The sequence below is a fragment of the Anopheles darlingi genome, chromosome 2, assembly GCF_943734745.1.
Source record: "Anopheles darlingi chromosome 2, idAnoDarlMG_H_01, whole genome shotgun sequence".
Lineage (NCBI taxonomy): Eukaryota > Metazoa > Arthropoda > Insecta > Diptera > Culicidae > Anopheles > Anopheles darlingi.
This window is the reverse complement of record NC_064874.1, coordinates 64,709,580-64,728,294: the sequence shown is the minus strand read 5'-3', so window position 1 is coordinate 64,728,294 and position 18,715 is coordinate 64,709,580. Positions and strand designations below refer to the sequence as shown.

The following is an 18,715-nucleotide window of genomic DNA, read 5'->3' as shown; positions in this document are numbered from 1 at the left end:
CTGCAATAGCTTTAGATAACAAATCGGCACCTACGTCGCATTAATCCAGTTATCGATTCGATTTTATGCTTTTGCGGTATAGCTTAAGTATCGAACTAGATGGTTGTAAACACGACTGCCGGTGGCAATAAGCTCCAATTACACCAAGCGAAAATTCGCAGCGATAATTAATGTTCTTTTTGTAGTTTACAGCGATAATGTGTGGTTATTGTATCTCTATTTAATTCACGTTTTTGTTGATAAAAAAAAAGCCCGAATTTCAGTGCAAACCGGTATGCAAATGTTGAGAAAAATAACAAACTTGATATCATACGATTCGCTTGCGTGTCGTGTAAACGGTGCTTGAGGGTCTCTTCGAAAAATGAAAAAATACAAATAAAAATTAAGAAAAAAATTAAAAAACTTGTGGCTTTCGACGAGCGAGCATCGCGCGTGTGTGGCTCCGTGATTTGTACGGCGTTTTCGGAGATTATTCCGTGACAAATGCTTTCCCCGTTAACTCGTGATTCAGCGGTGATGCCGCGGAACGGCGGCAGTGCGTGAACCTTTCCGGTCGACCCCACACCGTCGGGAAACTAACAAAAACAGTGGAAAACCTCCCCGGTTGTTGGAAAAGTCTGGTGCACGGAACGAAAACATCCCCATTGGCCGCTCTGCGGTTCGCGCTGAGCATTGGGGCTAAAAATACAATCCGCCTTTCTTAACACCATCGAGAGTGCGAGAGTTGGCGACGTCGCGCGGCTGAGATTTCGCGGACGTCGTCGTTCCGTGAAAGCCGCATCAGCCAATATCATGGACTGAGGAGCTCTTTGCCGTCTAGAAAGGAGGCCAAAGAAAGTCTGCAAAAGCGAACATCCATCCGCGGGCCACCCCGGTTTCGGTTCAGTGCACGGAGGCTTGGCAAATCTCGCGCGAATCTAATCTTCCTTCCATCATTCATCCTTCCTCAACGGATCGCGAGAACTGGAAGGGTCAACTCTTCCTTTCAACAACGGATTCGTTTAGTTTTCAAGACATCTCGGTGCGGCCAAAGTGTAATCTCTAATCGACGTCTTCTTCGCGTCATTGACTCGCGCGTTATCAGTGTGTTAGATAGGCTAAGTGAAAACAGAGCCAACTTATAACATTATTGTCCAGTCGACGTCGTTGTTTAGTTCGTCTAACGCCCCACGAAGGCGATCAACGTTCACACCGTGGCTGCGGGCTATCAGTCATCGTGAAGGCAAAAACCTTTTTATTGCGACGATCCCGCATCCATCCAGTCATCCACAACGTCATCGTTCGCCTTTATCACGAATGGAACAGTAACAATCGAACAGAACAAAGCAATCATTGACGAGCCATTTGCCTGAACATTCCTCACCGAGGAACAACAACACACAGGAGACGTCGTGGAGCAAGCAACGGGCGGGCACAAAAAGGGTCAATTTCTCGCAGGAAGAAGGAAATGATTCCAAGGTTAATACATCCGTTGCAGTGAAACACGAAAAACGGGAGACCGTGCCACCGATTGGCCGCTTGTCGTCGATGCAGAAGCCGAGACCGCACATTTCCCCAGTTTGATTACCGGAAGTCACCCATCGCTGGACGATGCCACTGATTTACCACCGGGTGGCCGGTGCATCGATGCATTTTCCCCATTATCAACGCGTCTCGCTGTATCGTTTACATCGATGGAACGAAGACAGCGAAGTGACTCCACAGTGACCTCCTGCGTCCTGAGGCATTAGTTGTATCAGCTGCTGCAGGAATCCTGCAGTGCAGTTGCCCTCTAGCCGTGGGCCACTATCATAGAGAGTTTTGCACCAAAACAAACGGGAACCAGTTGGGTGCAGCACGGATTCCCGCTACACCACTTGGACGGCGCATCCCGGACACATCCGTGTGAACCATGGATTGGATCATTAACGATGAGCTCGGGCTCACGGTGGGCCATCTCGTCGGTTGGACGTCCGCTTCCTTCATGGTGGTCGGCGGTGTCCTACCGTACGTGCCCCAGTACCGGCAGATCAAGCAGACGCAGGATCCAGAAGGGTTCTCGCTGCACGTTTGTCTCGCCCTGCTCATTGCCAACACGCTGCGAATACTGTTCTGGTAAGTTTCTTAATCCGGGAATGTGCGGTTTGTGCCCCAACTGGTGCCTTACCTGGTACCAAGGACACGGGTTCGTTTAGATAGTGGTAAAACCATCCCCGAGGGCGATCGGCTATCATGGATTATTTATCCTTCGACCATTTCGAGCACAGTTCCGACGCCTTTCGACGGACGAGAAAAAAAAGGAACAGGTTTGACCTTCGCTCTACGTGCAATCCAATGAGTCTTTTCGTCCCGTGACGACCTACGCAGCGCATACCAAGCCCCTTATTTCGGGCATTTAAATTCCTTCGCAAGGCACCATCACAATGAAGGGAACTGGCCGGGCCCGGACATCCGGCGAGAAAGGGAAAAAGCGGTGAAATAGTACTGCTGATAACATCGCCCAACCCATCGGTCGGCTATTCACAATCCGTTACACCCTCACGTCGCCTCAATGGCCTTTGATAGGTCGGACTTGCCTATCCCACCTGCCGGTCGATAGCATGTCCCTGGTTACTAAGGGTTGCTAGCTTGCTGCGATTGTATTACTGAAATGGGTTTTGTCAAATGCCTGCTACGTGTGTTTCTGCAATTCTTCAAGAATAGCAGTTTCCTGCGTCTTATCATTCAAAGCTTCCTCTCTGCAACATTGACGGTAAAAACGTGCATTTTCCTAACTATCAAATGAGATGAGAATCGAATGTTTATGAGTTCATTTTCGGAGTAGATACATTTTGCAGTTACAGTTAACTTGGCAAAAGTTCTTTCATTTGCGCATTGATGGGCAATGTTGTCCATATTTGCGTCACGGAAATTGTGGTTTGTTATGATGATTGCACAAAACGAGTGTAGAATCGCTGCATGTAGTAAAACCGGACGAAATGTCAATTTGGCAATTTTCGGTTTCCCTCCTCCCCCCCGGATCCGACACCGCCGCCAAAATACAATCACTTCTCAAGTAAACATCCTCGTTCCATCGAAAGGCCGTGTGAAACGGGCACTCGGGCGCACAATCGAGTAAGCTGTGGCGTGCGGATCGACCGCGCGACTATAGACTATTGAAGATGGGCCACCCATTGCGTATGATAAGATAAGATAATGCGAAGAACTCCCCGCTTCCCTTCGCCTAGAGCTCGCTGGTAGCTGGGTGTGGATCGGAAATAGTCGCGGTTCCGTCGGTCGGAGCAATGGAATGCCATGTTTCCCATCGTGCTGCCGAGTATGATCGAGTATGCAAGGGACGTGAAACAGACGAGGTGCGCTGGGAGGGTGAGGAGGAAATGGAAATGCTTCAATCACTTCGGGGAGTGCCTCCTTCATGATTGGAGGTCGGTTGCTGAACCAACCCGCCGGCTAGTGGCGGGAGCAAGTGCAAACGGAAACAAATGCGTACACCGAGCGGAGGAGGAGGGTTGGTGTGCGCACTTCATACCACCCTCGGCACGTCACCTTCGGTCCCCTTCCAGTGATGGTAGCGGACGCGCACGTTCGACGCAAATTGGCTCTCAATACAAATAAGCAGAAAAAAATCATGCCAGAGGGTGTAGACAAGGGGGGGTACATCGAGGGCATGATTGCACCTTGCACCTAGCACGGCGCGGGAGAAGATGCAAATAGTAATAATGATATTGCTCGTGCACGTGTGCTTGAAGCGATAGGAAATTTGCATATTTGTGGCTGTCTGATGGAATCAAATAGAATAGAGGATAAATTTCGCGAAAATGTATCTAAAGCTGGTCATAAGCCGAGGAGATCCTCTGACATATTTGATATGTTGTGCGTTTGCTTGTCGATCGGAATTGATCAGTCGTCGGTAGCACCGGTCTGCGACAAGCATAGTAATGAGGTGCGAATCGTTCAGGTGCGCGGGGTCGATGCGATGGTTTTGAAACGTGATAAAGTGTTACTAACGCTCGATTCTCGACGCGTTCCATGGTCACATTTGACTTAGCCCACCGTGTACCATACATTATGACAAAAATGGATTTCCGCCCTGTCCGCCTTTGGATGTCCACTTTCCATACAACACAGTTCTCGGCAGCTCGGTGTTTATGTTCCGCTGACTAGGACTGCTGGCTTCTTCGCTCTTCACAGCTTATGCGCGCGTATGCACCAAACGCTACCAATCGCACCAATGTGTGGTGTTCCCGTTTCCTTAAGTTGGTGTATCGATTTTTGGTTTGTCTGTTTTCTTTTTATTTTGGCTTTTTTCTTGTTACCTTGGATGTGTTTGCGACGGTCCTAGTTTCGCCCAGTTTGGCCAACATTCGTTGACAGTAGAGCTACCACCTATGAGTGGGAAGAAGCGACGGGTGGGGCTAATGGTTCTTGTATCCTTTCGTACTGGCGCCATGTGACAACCGGACCGGAGAACCGGAACTGTTGTCGTCCTTCTTCTAATGTTATGTTTCCTGAAACGAATACAACGGCATGAAGCCCATCATCAAACAGCATTCTGGAATCGATCGGCATTAGCAGCAGCGTGTTCTCTCTGTTCGTGCATTTCGACATGTCCCATGCACATTTAATGCTGTACTTTTGTCAGTATAAATCTCGCTGATATGTTAAGCAAATATGAATGCCATTAAGGTGAGAATGAATCATAATTGGATGTCAAACGTGGTAACGGGCGGTACGCGAACGTGAGTTCGAGTAGCACGCGCCCATCGGCACGTGAGGCTCGTCCGGCTTTGGCTCTTTTTATTTTCATTTACACACATGCGTCTGTTTGGATGTTTAACGCATAACTTATCGCTTGACGGTCGCCAAAGCTTGCATTGAAGTTGCTGTTTACCGTACGCGATAAGTGACGCTTTTGTAGCCAATTCGTTATCGATTCCGCGAGGATAATAAGCCAAAAGGTAGAATGGTGTGCAGAAATTGTTAACACTGCGAATACCAGCACTTTACTGATTAAACGTTAATAAGTATCCAAATAAATTATGCGTTAGGTAAAGAATACTGGCACCGGGTGCAAACACGGACACTGGAACTAAACTTCCACCGAAGTGCCGACCTTGACCGCAATAACTCAGGCTTTCTAACCTATTTCCCTGGAGGTGCCTGACATAACAATTACTAGCGCACATATAATCGATTAGATTGGCGAAAATTGGATCCCCTGCTACTACCGCCCCACAGCAGCAGCAGCAGCAATCCCAGTGGACGCCCCAAAGGCCCGCACGGTCTGCCTAACTGGATGTGTCAATTCAGTAAAGATAATTGAATTCCTCTTCCGCACTACATCGTTCGTTGCCGGTGTCTCCGTGCTAATTTGATAACCGAGCTGATGTTTTCATTAAACTTTCGCATTTAAGATGGTAGCCTGACCTCAGAGCCGTGACCAAGACGTTATTTTCAATGATATCGCCATGCGAAACGACATTGAAGGCGATATTGATAGTCGAATCAAAATGCAACCCCCTCTAGGCAAGTTGGTGTGTCGATGCAGAATGCAGAGGACCAACCACTATCCCTACCATCAATACACCAGCTGACGCTTCGTCGAGCAAGCTAGCTCAGGGGCGTCTTGTGTGGGTCTCGAGGGGGTGTTTGGATCACCATCGTCGTCGTCGTCGTCGCCGTCACCGAACACCAGAACCAGTTCCCGTGATCTCATCGTCACCCCGATGACTGGTTTTCATGGTCCAAAGTCACGGTGAGGCGAAGTTTTTGTCAGACGAGTGTCGAGCCGGTCACCAGGGATTGGGGCTGCTGCTGCTGCAGCTGTAGATCGAGAAATGTGACCATTTGTCAAAGCTGCAAATGGTAAAGATCGGTCGGAGAACTAGAACGATTGCAAGCGGCGTGCGTGTGTTGTAGCAACATCATCGTACAAGATGTCATAATTAACGACACACGAAGCAGTGGACCCCGGGGCGTGTTCCTCCGGTTGATGGTTTTCGCGAAACCTTCGCGAAGCGCCAAGTTTTTACGCCGTTGACGCAATCATTCGTTGCCGTCGCCAGCAGCACCGCACCGTTACTGATAATACCATTTGTGGAATATTATTTCCAGTTTGTTTGTTGCTTTTTCTGGTGGCGCTGGTAGCGCCAACAATTTTAAGCTTCTTGCAGCGCTATTTAGGTTTCTTAGGGGAGTAGAAACGTTCGCATGTTACGAAGTTTTATTGGTATTGAACTTTGAAGTACAATTTACGTTTCCAAGTTATGCCGTAACGAGATTTGCGTTATGGTTATTATCGGAGTCCACAGTTGTTGTAGCAGATGTTTCGCAATACAACACTACACGCGTGCCTCATTTCAGAATTGAGAATTGCAAAATTGAACCCGCACGGCGAAGGGTGTTCGCCGTTTGTTTCCCTTTTTTTCCGGTCGACCACCGTGATAGGTGATAATGTCGATCGAATTATGGACAATTTGCTGCTAGAATTGCATTCACTGATGCATGGCACGCGCGACAAATGTGCCCGAACACACATGTGCGTAAGAGTGGCAGCCACACCATCACCAGCGAAACTACAGCAATTGACGTGTGTAGGAGGGGAAGCTAACTTCATTAGTACCGCCCGGGCGCAAACAACGTCTCCACACTCTACACCATCGACACGAGATTGCAGTGTACCAGCAGAGCAGAAGCGCGCACGCGAACATGGACAGTCCTCGCAGCGAAATAGGGGGCGTACAAGATCTAATCTTGGTTCACGTTCGTTTAGAAAATTCGATCACAGCTTCCAATGTACCACAGCTTCCAATGTCCCACGTTGTTGATCGTCATCCTCGGTCATGATCATCACGGGGTGGGCTAAGTTGAAACAGGTGATGCATTGCTTTGACGCATACTACTAAATACCGCACCATGGTACCTGGGCTTGTTGCTGTTGTTGATAAAGATGACACTCCTGATGCCGGTAAACCAATTAGAAGTTGCATCAACTTGCGGTGAAAGATGGTGCAAGCATTGGCACAACATTGGTGGAACGGTTTGCGTTCCTATTTGAACATGATTGCATGGAAAGAGAGTTGAGGAACGTCGTAACGTGTCTGTATTCTCGGTGATACTGGGCCAATTACAGGTGACACGAAGCAGCCATGTTCCAAGCGAGCCTTGCGGAAAAGTGTACCGAGAGAGTTGAGCTGTTTGTTTTCACTCTTTTTCCATCACTCTCTTTGCCACTCGTTTTGTCCGCTGTCTCTTTACCACGTTCGCCCAGCATCGATCTGGCTGGTGCCGTGCGCCGTTGATCGACAGGAAATGAAACGTTTGTTACGGTGGATGCGCACGAGATGGGTTAATTCGGTGAAACACTGGCAGGGAACAACAACGGGGTACATGTGTTTTCCGGCGAGCGACGACGACGACGACGACCACCACGCGTTGTGTATCGTGGCACAAACACCTCACTACGAGTTTCGGGATTAACCGGGGATAGCTAATCCGGACATCAACAAGGTGCTGGTGCTGCTGATAGTCGGCAACATCTTGGTGCAATCTTTGCCAGCTCGTAAATCTCTCGGAACCACGCGCACCATCGTAGACTGTGTGGTGTTGTTATTCCATTTCGCTTGGTGTTGGCCAAGATAACAGACATACGTCTAGCACCTGGGTGGTGGACGGTGATGCTGTGTTGCGTCTTTTGCGTCTCCGGTGTTTCGTTTGGCGAGTAGTATCATCACGCGTTGATTAACTAAGTCCTATACGCCCGCTGGGTGCGTTTTATGGCAGTTTAATGTGATAATAATGGCGTCGCATCGCTTAGTCGCTCTTTAAATGGTCTTAATAAAATTGGCCTCGAACCTAACACAGCCACGAAATCAGCACACTGCTCTCATGTCTCTCAGCTATTCGTGTTCTGCATGTATTGTTTGAGTGTGTTGATGTGTGGAGCACGTCCGATGTTAAGGGTAATTTGAAATTCTAATTCAATTTGTGTCATTTCGCGTTGGATGCTCCAGAATTAAACTTCAAATCGTGGTCGTTCCGATGAGGCGCGAACATGGGCTCCTCACTTTCGACAGTGGAATGGCAACCATGCCGCTGCCAGACAGGTGATGCGTTTATATGCTGAGCAATATCGATTTTTCGTTTTCGCTCTCCGGCATCGTAAGCATCCACAAACGGGGCTAATGGGTGACGAACAGGATCCGGCAACCTGTTGCATTCACCAAGGGAGCCGTAAGGTCTTCTGCGTTCCTTCATTTTTGATGGTTGAACTACGGAATCACTTCCATGGATGGATGTTTAGTTGCTACGTGCCAATGTGCTTTTGCTGTTCTGTTTGCGGCATCTTCACACTAAATCAAGATTCCGTCTCGTGCGTCTGTTGCTAGGGTTCACCGAATGCTCATGCAGACATGCTGCTTTTATGCATCCGGCATGAGGACGACCTACGCCGGTCGAGGCATTCTGCCAACATTGCAGATATTGTAAGTGCTTAGCATGTGTTGCTCGTTCTCTTGTGTTCCTTTTCGGCTGCGTCTTACGGCATAGGACGGTTCGTCTTTACGACATTGACCGCGAATCAACCACTTGCTGCTTGTGGTGCTGGTGGATGCTTTGCACATTCGGCCAATACACACTCACTCACTCACTCACATTGATCATACACCTTCTCAGGGGTTCTGGGTTACTCCTGTAACATTATTATTGCGTTTGATGGTCAGCATATCATCCATAATGTGCTGCTGGCGGTGTGCGTTGGTGGTAGTCAGTCAGGGGGACGCGAGCACATGGATTGCGTTTAAGCTGTTCGTAATCCTTAGCAGAAAACCGCGCTGAACCGAATGAAGCGAGTGAAGGAGGCCACGGGATTAAATCATGAAACAACATGGCCAATTCAGCTCAATTGGATAACAGGCGGCACCAGACCTCGTTTAGGGTGGCCGCACATCGGTGGATCGTTCAAACGGCCTAGTGATTGTTGGTGTGGGAAATGAGGAATAGAAATTGCTTCGATGGTCCTATAACAGCACCAATATCATGCAGTTTAGGAGGTGAAGGCCAGATGGTAGGTTTGTAGGTTTTGCGATGTTAGAGGTTGTTATACGAACTGACTTTTCTAAGTTATCACATTCTTCTTGGAACTTGCCTTCATTTATGTTTTCCTGTAATATTATCCCTCGCAAATATCAACACTTAATGTTCGTTTTCGTATGAATCATTCTTGTAAAGCAAATTTGAATTAAAAATGAGTTCTTTCGTGAAAAATAGCATAGGGCCGCTAACCTACTAAAATATGTCAGTATATTTACATATTTTCCTTCATCAACGTTTGGCTGTTTATGAAGTGATTAGCACCACAAAAGCATGTCCTTTCCGCTTGTGACTGTCGCTGATGCTTTCTTGATGGAATCATCTTCCTCAACTGATTACGTATTATGCCGCATGCTGAACACCAATCACTCTTGTCCATTGAACTTCAGTGGAGTGGATTTCTGATGAAGGTTTTCAGAATAGCTAAATATTTGTGAAAATAATCAGTGCCAGCCGATTCCATCAGTTCCGGGTGCTTATCGGACCGAACCAACCAACCAACCCATCCGGCATCAATGCGCTGGAGCCGTTAAGATTTATTATTGATAGTTTGTCGGAGAGACAACGCTGTTGGTTGGTTGGTTGTCTGCTGACAGTCTCAAAGAATTGGTGTCACTGATAAGCTTTGGTTGCGAAACAGTCGTCTTGTTGGAATGCTAGCGCCTTCGCGATAAGGGGGCAGAATGAGAATTTCATGTTGTGCCGCTGACTGCTGCGCGACCACACTAAGTATGGTTTTGTGTGATGAATTTATGTTTGCAAGCATATTGAGTAAATCATGTTGATGATGCTGCTGATGATGGTGATGATGATGATGGATTTATTAGTCCCAAAGAAGCTCGTCAAAGGGTTTATCAAACGATGAAAGATTTGTCCATCAGCTAAGCAGAACCTATTAAAAGTTTCATTTTGTTCTCCAACGTGATTTTGTTTCTTGGTTAATTGGAATGTAGAACCAAACTAGCTTTATGTGTAATCTTAACAAATCAACATCACTATCATTCTGAGTTTGTCCAAGTGCACAACATTTATGAAAGAACTTCAAATTCCTGTCCTAGTTTCCACAAACCAGTTTGTTGATATTTGTGCAATCTGCCAACTGGCACTCTGTTTACATCAGTTTATACTGCAATCGGAATATTTAATGGTAATATAATTAATTGAACCGAGAAGTACACTTTGCCCATGATATTTTGGCAGAACTATCAGCATCCGGAAAAGTTCGCAGAAAAGCGCATCAATAGAGTGAAAAACCAGGTTAAGAGGTTCACTTGGCTAAGTGCTTTTGCCGTGGGACAAACGAAACACGTTTCCATCACCGTGACCGAACCATTACCAGAACCGGGAAAATAGATAAAAATAACTATCCGAAGCGCGAACTGAAATGGACGACCCCTTGCCGCGTTCCGTGCACTACTGCATCTTGCACCGCGAAGTAAACGCCTTACCTTTGCCATCGTCAACATTCTGTGCTGACTCCGAATCAGACCAAAACGGTAGCCCTGAATAGTGTCATCATCCCTTTCACCAGCCACACCTCGCGTAACCTTCGGGCAGCTGACCCAGAGGTAGGGCACAAGGAAAGCGATGGAGCATTAAATAAGGAATGAGGTTGAACAGTATTCACCGAGTGTATTATGTATGGAGTATTTTCGGTGAATATACTCCCCCTTCTTGTGACCGGCACACATTGTAACATTCACAGTTTCTACGGGTTAGAGGTTTGCAATGTTTTAAAAATAAAATATGTGCAAATCATTCATTTGCCATGCCGCTTGGATCGTGTTCTGATGTCATTAATTTTGGCGCAGCGCAACTCACGTACACCAGCTCACGGAGTTCCGGTAATGGATCGCTATGGTCTGCTTCATTCTCGTCTGTCAACCTCGGAATCGTGTCGCTCTGGCTAATACGGCGATCGGGCATTGTTTTGCACTTTTTGGTGAATAGAATTCTGCTAAACATGTACCACTGTTTCTCAAACATGAGCCGCAAACCTCGTCTTCTTGTCATCAATGTACGGCCACTGTTGCAGGATGATACACAGTTTGTGGTGGAACACGACAGTTGGCAACGGTATACCAAATTGAAAACACTTTGTCATCTCTCGTAAGCCAAGCAAAAGGTATTTTTTGCCAAAAATAAATGCTCACCACAATAGCTATTTTTAAACAAACGCAATCCTAAACCCAAAAGAGGGAGTTGGAAAAGTCAATCAGGCATGTGGTGGTGTATGTTGTCCTTGCTGGTCAAGTGCTATTTAATGATTATATTTTTTCAAACGTGTAAATAAAGCTTCTGGTTTTTATACCTACTAATTACATTGTTCTGTTTGTTCTGCTTTTTAGGTTTTCCAGCCGCTACGAGCTTCCACTGCTAGTGCAGAGCGTTGTGATGAACTTAACCATGTTCCTGATGATACACCTGTGCGTGATGGTTCGCCGGAACAACGCGATCATGCGTACGAGGGAGCGCGTCTTTTCAGGTCAGTAGCGTAGCGTTAATGTTGCCGCATCGCCTCCCGGTATGCGCTTTCACGCAATCCTCCTCCTCGCCCTCCCCGCCCACTCCTCTCTGCACAGAGTACCAGTGCGGCTAGACAGAAGGCAACTTTTTCCTATTATGATCCCATCTTCCTTTTGCAATCGGCAAACGGCACTCGGGCCGTTCGCTATTCTTTCGCCGATTCGAGCTACCGCTTATCACTTGCCTTGCGTTTCCTCTTTCACTTTGAACGAGTTAGAATATCAGCTTACAGCAAATTTCAAAGCGTAGCTTTTAGCGAAAGGAAACGGTGATCTGTTTCCGAAGCTGTTCGATTGTCATCACCGCCAATGGTTGGCTCAGACGAAAGCGTTGCCTGTTTGTGAGTCGGACAGCGTAGTTAACGGAGCAACTATTGGTTTGCAGCTTCTTTCATTCGCCGTATTTCCGGAATGTTACTGCACTGCTGCTGCTGCTGCTGTTTTCACAAGGCTACCGCAATGCTGCATGTTTCGCTTGGTTTGCTGCTTCAATAGCATGGCTGATGAGTTAGTTATCCTTCCCTAGTTGCGTTCTTCTTAGTACTTTTTAGAACAGCTAACTACGAAACGATTGTCTATCTGCTGTGCACCCGCAACGTTGCTGGTAGCACTCGCTCATGTCCGCCAGCTCGCGTTTAAGGAGAATTCTCCATGGTGCACCATGGTGCACATGCCGATAAAACCATGCCTCGTAGCAAAGGCACAGAACTACTCGCGAACACTGCACTCAACTTATCGTCACGTTTGTCTCTCGAGTGAGTTCAATCGTTCCGTACTATCGCTTAAGGTCCCCTTCCGGCTGACACTGGCAATTTACTGCACAACAATAACAACTCAACTGCTGAGCCGTAGTTTAGAATCTTAAGACGGTTACCATGAAGCATACATTACCCTACACCTACACGTACCCCTATGAATCCCGGCAGGAGATGGCACGGTTACGAGCGAAGCGCACGGTAAGGGCGGTGAAAGGGGCATCATTAACATTCGTGGATCGTCCAGCAACAATCTGAGCGCTACCGGAAGTGGCGTACCGACGGCTCCGAGCCACAGCAACGCGACCACGAGCATCGGCATCGGGTCGGCGCTGGTCACGCAAAAACCATCGCCTCCGGGTGCGGCTGGTGTTGTTGGATCGCTGAAGAAGTCCCGATCCCGCCATTACATCTACGGTACGGATCAAGTTAAGCTCGTTATGCGTGTATTTGTGTGTCCGTATGTGCTCCACGGCTACCCTGTGAGAGAATGTATTTGTGCTTGCGTGTATATATGTTTTCACCTGCGTTCGTTGTGTTGGTTGGTTCGTGGTGAGATTGCGCTGTACATAATAGTGCATTGTTATCGTTGATCATCTCCACCAAACATCCTTCGCTATCACTGTTTAGTACGTCATCCGTCAGCTTGTTCCTTTCACAATCAGTAATGTCGCTCTCATACTCACACAATCACTTGATCAAAGATGTTTCCCATAACTAATCCGCTAAAAATGTTTCTTTCCTCCAAGATAGGCAGAGTACGAACCGAATCGAATGATTGATTTATAGTGTCCGATTAAATTGAGTGAAGATCCTTTCCACGTTGGCGTTTGCGTCATGGCTGGAGAAGACTACCACAATCTTCACATCACCGATATAGTGAGGTTACGCTCGAAGCGAAGCTCAAGCTCGTCCTGATGGTCGATCCCCCGGGGATTCCGTGTTCCCTCTAGAGTTTTTCTGCTTGCCCTTGGATGGGCTCTTCAAAGGAGTGCACGACAAAGATAAAATAGCCGACGATATCACTTTGGGTATCAGCACCAAGAGGAGTGTCCCAGAACGTAGGTTCCGTTGGTACGAACGGGATCCACCGATCCACTATGGTTCGGTCACGGTGATGACCCTTCGCGGTCGATTTCTGCTCTCAGTCGAAGCGAATGCGAACTATGCCTAAGAGTTCTGATCAAACCCGACAGCGGGCTTGCCTGCCGGTTCGTGGCATCACGGAAGTGCGACGTAACTCTCGAGAGAACTGACTTGAGTGGGCTTGTAGTGAAGGTTCACTAATTGAAGTGATTTTGTGGCCTTTGGAAAGTTTCCCATTTGCTTTGTCGCGAGCTGTCGCAAGAAGGACAAGGAGCACGTTCTATATTCTCCCTTATTCGCGGGCAACCTCCTGCTGCGGTATGGTGACCTTGTTGTAATTTAAGACTTTCGATTCGCTGACATCGCCTAGTGGCTTCATATCGCGCTGGTGGTGTGTCGCGTGTGCAGAGTAGCGGCAGAAATATTAACGAAAGCTTCTCGAGTCTTTTTTTAGGTGTACCCCGGTGTAGGTGGCGTAGCAAGGAACCACTCCAAAAAGACCGATATGACGTCAAGTAGCGACGAGGCCAAAAGCACGCACGCACCGTGCTGACTAAAAATAGTTAGGAAAAATCGAATCACATTCCATTTCACCGCTAAGTAATACACTTGTGCCTCACGACAATGAATGGGAACTAGGAACGCGAGTCTGTCTGTAGAACTGATTGGGTGCTAGTCAACCTTCTTGCCACTCCAGACAGCAGCAAGTCCTTATGGATTGTATTTCCTTTTTTTTTTCAAGCTTCATAATTGCTTCGTTTTCAGAGAGGTGGGAATGTCCTTCCAGGTGTGTGTTGCAGCAACAGCAGCAACAGCATACTCATTATCACGCTACAAGTACTAGTGGTACCCAGCGGTGAGATTCGTATTTCGTGCTACGGAAATCGCTTAATTATCCTTTTAATCCGAGCTAAGCGTTCACAAAGTCGAGCATTCTGAGTCTGAACCCAACTGCTTCTTCAGTCGAATTGCAAGGCGTCAAACTTTGAAGGTCACGCTGAACTTTCACGGCCATGGTGTGTGCGTCCTGTGCTGGATATTCACGTCCAACTTATTCAACGATAGCCAATGTTGTTTGCCTTCATACTTACACAAATCCATCGTTTACAATGTCAACGGAGCTTTAAGATGTACCACGCGAATGGGTCGATGTTAAATTCAACCGCTCGATTTAGTCGGCCATTGAAAGTATGTTGACATTCAGAACAACAATGTCGTCTCACGGTTACACCATGCGAATGGCTACTTGCTTATTCGGGAGCTAATATAAATTTCAAAGAGTTATGCGCGTTCCTCGAACCACTCAGCGGTGAACTTTAGATTCTTCTTTCCACTTCTCCATGACCACCTGCAAGCTGCTGCTCCTGCTGCTGCTGGCAAACTTCAAATCTCAAACCTTGCAAAGGTTCTCGTACCGCTCTATTGGGATATGGTAATTCGTTCATCAGCTGACTGACGGCGGTGCTTGCTGCAACACATTCCTAGGAGGCGAATCTAACGATCTTTCTAGCCTAGCGCTGCCGGTAGCTGATTGGATAAATTTACGATCCGGAAGAATGCCTCTGGGATATACCCTCCAGCCAGCAGCCCATACCGAGTCGCAACATATGGAAATCGAGGGGGGAATGTTGTAAAGAAAGCTTCAAACAAAAACGAGATGCTAAGTGAATATCAACAGCGCCTTTTGCATGGTTGGATGGTTTCGTGCGAAAAAGGGCACGGCCAGTGATGTGACGCTGGTGCCGTGGACAGCGGCAGTAGTGTTAGCACGCAAAGTTTCGACGATTTGATACCCCGCGACGACGATGGCAGTTTGTTGTTGTGCGATGGGGTGCGGTACGGGTGCGTTGTTCTGGCACAACACTGTAATAGCGCCACGGTCAGTCAATAAACAACAATCTCACAACGCCAGCGCTCAAACGGTTGGATTGTGTGTGTTGTTTTGGACTTTGAATGTCATACATTTTTTATGCGTCTCATGCCACGCGCCCATTGTATCCCTGAGCTTGGGGAGCTATCAGCTTGTGTGTAAGAGAAGTGTAAAGAAGGTAACAGAATACCTTTTTGTATAGGGACGAGAAAGCTTGCTTATGTTGGTCTAAGCGTCTCCAATTTGCGCCTGCTTCTAGCGCGTTCTAATGCTGGTTGTATCGCTTCCAAACACTTTCCTATCCAGTAAAATTGACCTTTTCCGCTGCATCTGTAATACGGCCACCCAACCCCATCGCGATAGCGTTCGCTTCAGTGATTAAAGTCAATATTGTTCCAATACTCGCCAACGAAAGTTTCGTGACACGCAACCGATAATCGAATGTTGATCGAAGAAAGGTGCAACACGAAGGATCAGAAACCACAAATCCTGCCAACGCGCGCTGGATCAGCCAACCGGAACAATGTGCCACATTTAACAAGGCAGGACGTAACCTTTAAATCCATCCATCATCTATCGGTACCGGGCCGTTCTTGTTGGAGGTGAAGAAGCGGAAGTGGTCTTGTCCTTGAATGCCCCAGTTGTTGTAGGCTGTGGCCCACGGCGCGCCCGCCCAGGTCACCGAATGACGTGGTGTGTCATAACATGACTTTCGGCGGCAGAACGAATGATTCACTTGGTGACGGCGAGTTTAGCTTCAAAATAAATCATTATTTGTTCCATGGCCATTTGCTAATCCTTGGCAGGCTCCACTGCCAGTTCTTGTTGTTGCTTCTAGCGTGGCAGTTCCGTTCTGGGATTCATGTCAATCACAGAAGCGAAGTTTTTTGGTAGAAAGCGGACGTTCAATCACTCTCAAGAGAACCACAACGGATGCCGGAAATTGCGGGCGTCAGGTTTATTGAATTCCGATGGCGCCAATCTTGGCATACAAAAGGCGGAGGAGCTTTTGTTTATTTTTATTATTCTGGCAGCATTTTCCTTTTTCCGTCTCCTTTTACTGTCTTTTGGTTTTACGTAGTCAAATGTCAACGCATTAGGATTATCATTAATCATGGTGCGGTTGTATGATGTCATTAAAATAACGTTGGTATTATCATTGGAAATCAACTTCACTGGCACTGAGAAGAACCTTTTTGCTTTGCACCCCAAGAATTTGCACCCCATGATGCTGATTGTTTCACTGCTAAACATTTGTTGAGAGACTCATTTATCAAAATCGATTAGTTCTAGGAGTTATTAGACAAAACATTGAGATGATTGGTTTCGAAACGATCGCCTACCTTATTTTTCATCAGATTTAATAGTTCTGCGGGTGTTTAGCTTCATGAATCGATTCAGTTCTATCAACTGTAGAATTCCAGCACGATAAATAAGCATAATACCGTTGCACTACATAGCATATAATACCGGCGTGGGCACGTGCAGTATCAATTGGGGCCAAGCGAGACCTTTATGATCACGCTTCGGAGCTTCCTCGGGGCAGTCTTTTCCAGCGTAAGCACCATCCAGCACCGTGAGCTTCCAATTACGGACGATCCCTTCATAAATCTAGTCCAATGGCAAAGTGCGCAATGAAGTGAACAATGGTCGCGTGCATCACACGGTTACGAACGGTAACCTTTCCTTTCCTCTTAGTGTCCGTCACTGCCTGTCATTTCCTTCAAGTCATGTTGCGGTAGGGAATATTATAAATATGCCCAGGCGTGTGCCATCCAAGGGTGTGGCTTTGTTGGAGTGACCGATAGCCGTAAGTAATTGCCACAGAGAGGCCACACCTGCGTTCCGCTGCTCCAGAAATAGTATTTTAGTAAGAATATAATCTCATTTACCGGAACCCTACGCAGCCATTCCATTGCCAGGAGAGGCGTGCTTCGTGTTCTGTATCTCTTCTACTTCCGCAACAAATTTGCTATGCGTGTACTACATGTTCTGTCCTTTTTCATAACAACTGAACATGAATCCGTTGAAGGGGTGCTTCAATTCGCAGGTGTTAAGGGAAAGAAATGGAATTATATTTGTTCGTTTTGCATGGTTGTTGATTTCATCTTAACACAATCAATGACACGTCCCTATTTTTAGAATGAATGTTCTCTGACATGAATAGCATTTTGTTCGATTGTGCGTTTCCTATTAGAATGTCCTCATGAAAACATTAATCGATTCACTTAGCTGTCTTACCCCATCCATTTTCCATCCATTAACCATGTGCACATAAATCCTGCAATCCATCATCCACCAATTACTGAATAATAGTTGCATCAAAGGAGCTGCAATGGAGTAGTTAAAATCTAGCACATAATCGAACTAACGATATTCATTTATTCATTTTTCGCGTAAAACAGACTTTGACTCGCGGTACTTTTGGCAGTGGACGGACTTCCAGTCCTATGTGGACTTTATGCTGGTTGTCTGGGCAGTCGGTGCGGCCGTCACGTACCTTATGCTTTCCGTTACCTGGTTCATGGAGACAGTCGGCTTTCTAGCCGTCTTTACTGAAGCAATGCTTGGTAAGTAATGGGTCATGCGTGTGTTCTTAATTTGGCGCTAGGTAGTTCTAATTACCTTTTGTATTTCTGCATCATTCTTCAGGCCTTCCACAGTTTATGAGGAACTTTAAGAATAAGTCCACCCATGGGATGAGCATCTCGATGGTGTTCATGTGGACGGCCGGTGATTTGTTTAAGACTGGTTACTTCTTTTTAAGACACGCCCCTACGCAATTCTGGATCTGTGGGTTACTGCAGGTAAGCCTACGGATGAAAATCCTTTATGAAATAATGTAGCGAGTTTCACCATGCTCCCTCTATCGTCTCCTCCTTTCCTGTAGGTCAGTTTGGATATTGCGATTCTGTCGCAGGTCTACTTTTATCGTAAGAATCCAGCACCTCGCAATACACATCGCGGTGATTAGCAGTTTGCCCCCCAAAATATTACTATTCAAGGCACCGTCATCAACAACAATAACCATAGCAAAGAGGTTCAATTGCATCGGAATCATTCGTTGAAGCGTAGTAGAGCTGCGCAAAACTCGCTCACCGGTAACGGCACGGGAACAGCACTTCCTTCCCCCGTTTCCGATGACACTGCTCCCATTCTTCCTGGGCGTCGCGATGTGGCTGTCGGATGCAACCGTCTCCATGGACTGGCACCACTGGCAACGGCCTGTTCCACCTCGGGTGCGTCATCATCTTTTTTCAGCAGTATGCTCGGTGCTGAGTGTTCGATTTCGTTGCGATCACGGTGCGATCGCGCAGTTAGTGGTCTACAATCGAACCACGACGGCACGATTGGCGCCAGCAAATGCACCCGTTTATCGTCGGCACGGTTCCACCACTCCAAGTCTCATT

General features: G+C 47.1%; 1 protein-coding gene across 3 annotated transcripts; it reads left to right on the top strand.

Annotated features, from left to right (window-relative positions):
- The first annotated feature begins 411 nt into the window (after window positions 1-411).
- LOC125959734 (solute carrier family 66 member 2) lies at window positions 412-18,336 on the top strand. Of its 3 annotated transcripts, XM_049692635.1 has the most exons (6): window positions 412-2,094; window positions 11,418-11,554; window positions 12,521-12,766; window positions 17,711-17,875; window positions 17,958-18,112; window positions 18,196-18,336. In XM_049692635.1, the coding sequence occupies exons 1-6, from the start codon at window positions 1,892-1,894 to the stop codon at window positions 18,277-18,279; spliced, it is 990 nt and encodes a 329-aa protein (XP_049548592.1). In that variant the 5' UTR covers window positions 412-1,891; the 3' UTR covers window positions 18,280-18,336. The 3 variants fall into 3 exon arrangements, with proteins under 3 accessions (XP_049548592.1, XP_049548594.1, XP_049548595.1); XM_049692637.1 differs by lacking the exon at window positions 12,521-12,766; XM_049692638.1 differs by lacking the exons at window positions 12,521-12,766; window positions 17,711-17,875; window positions 17,958-18,112; window positions 18,196-18,336 and adding an exon at window positions 12,382-12,520.
- Window positions 18,337-18,715: the final 379 nt, after the last annotated feature.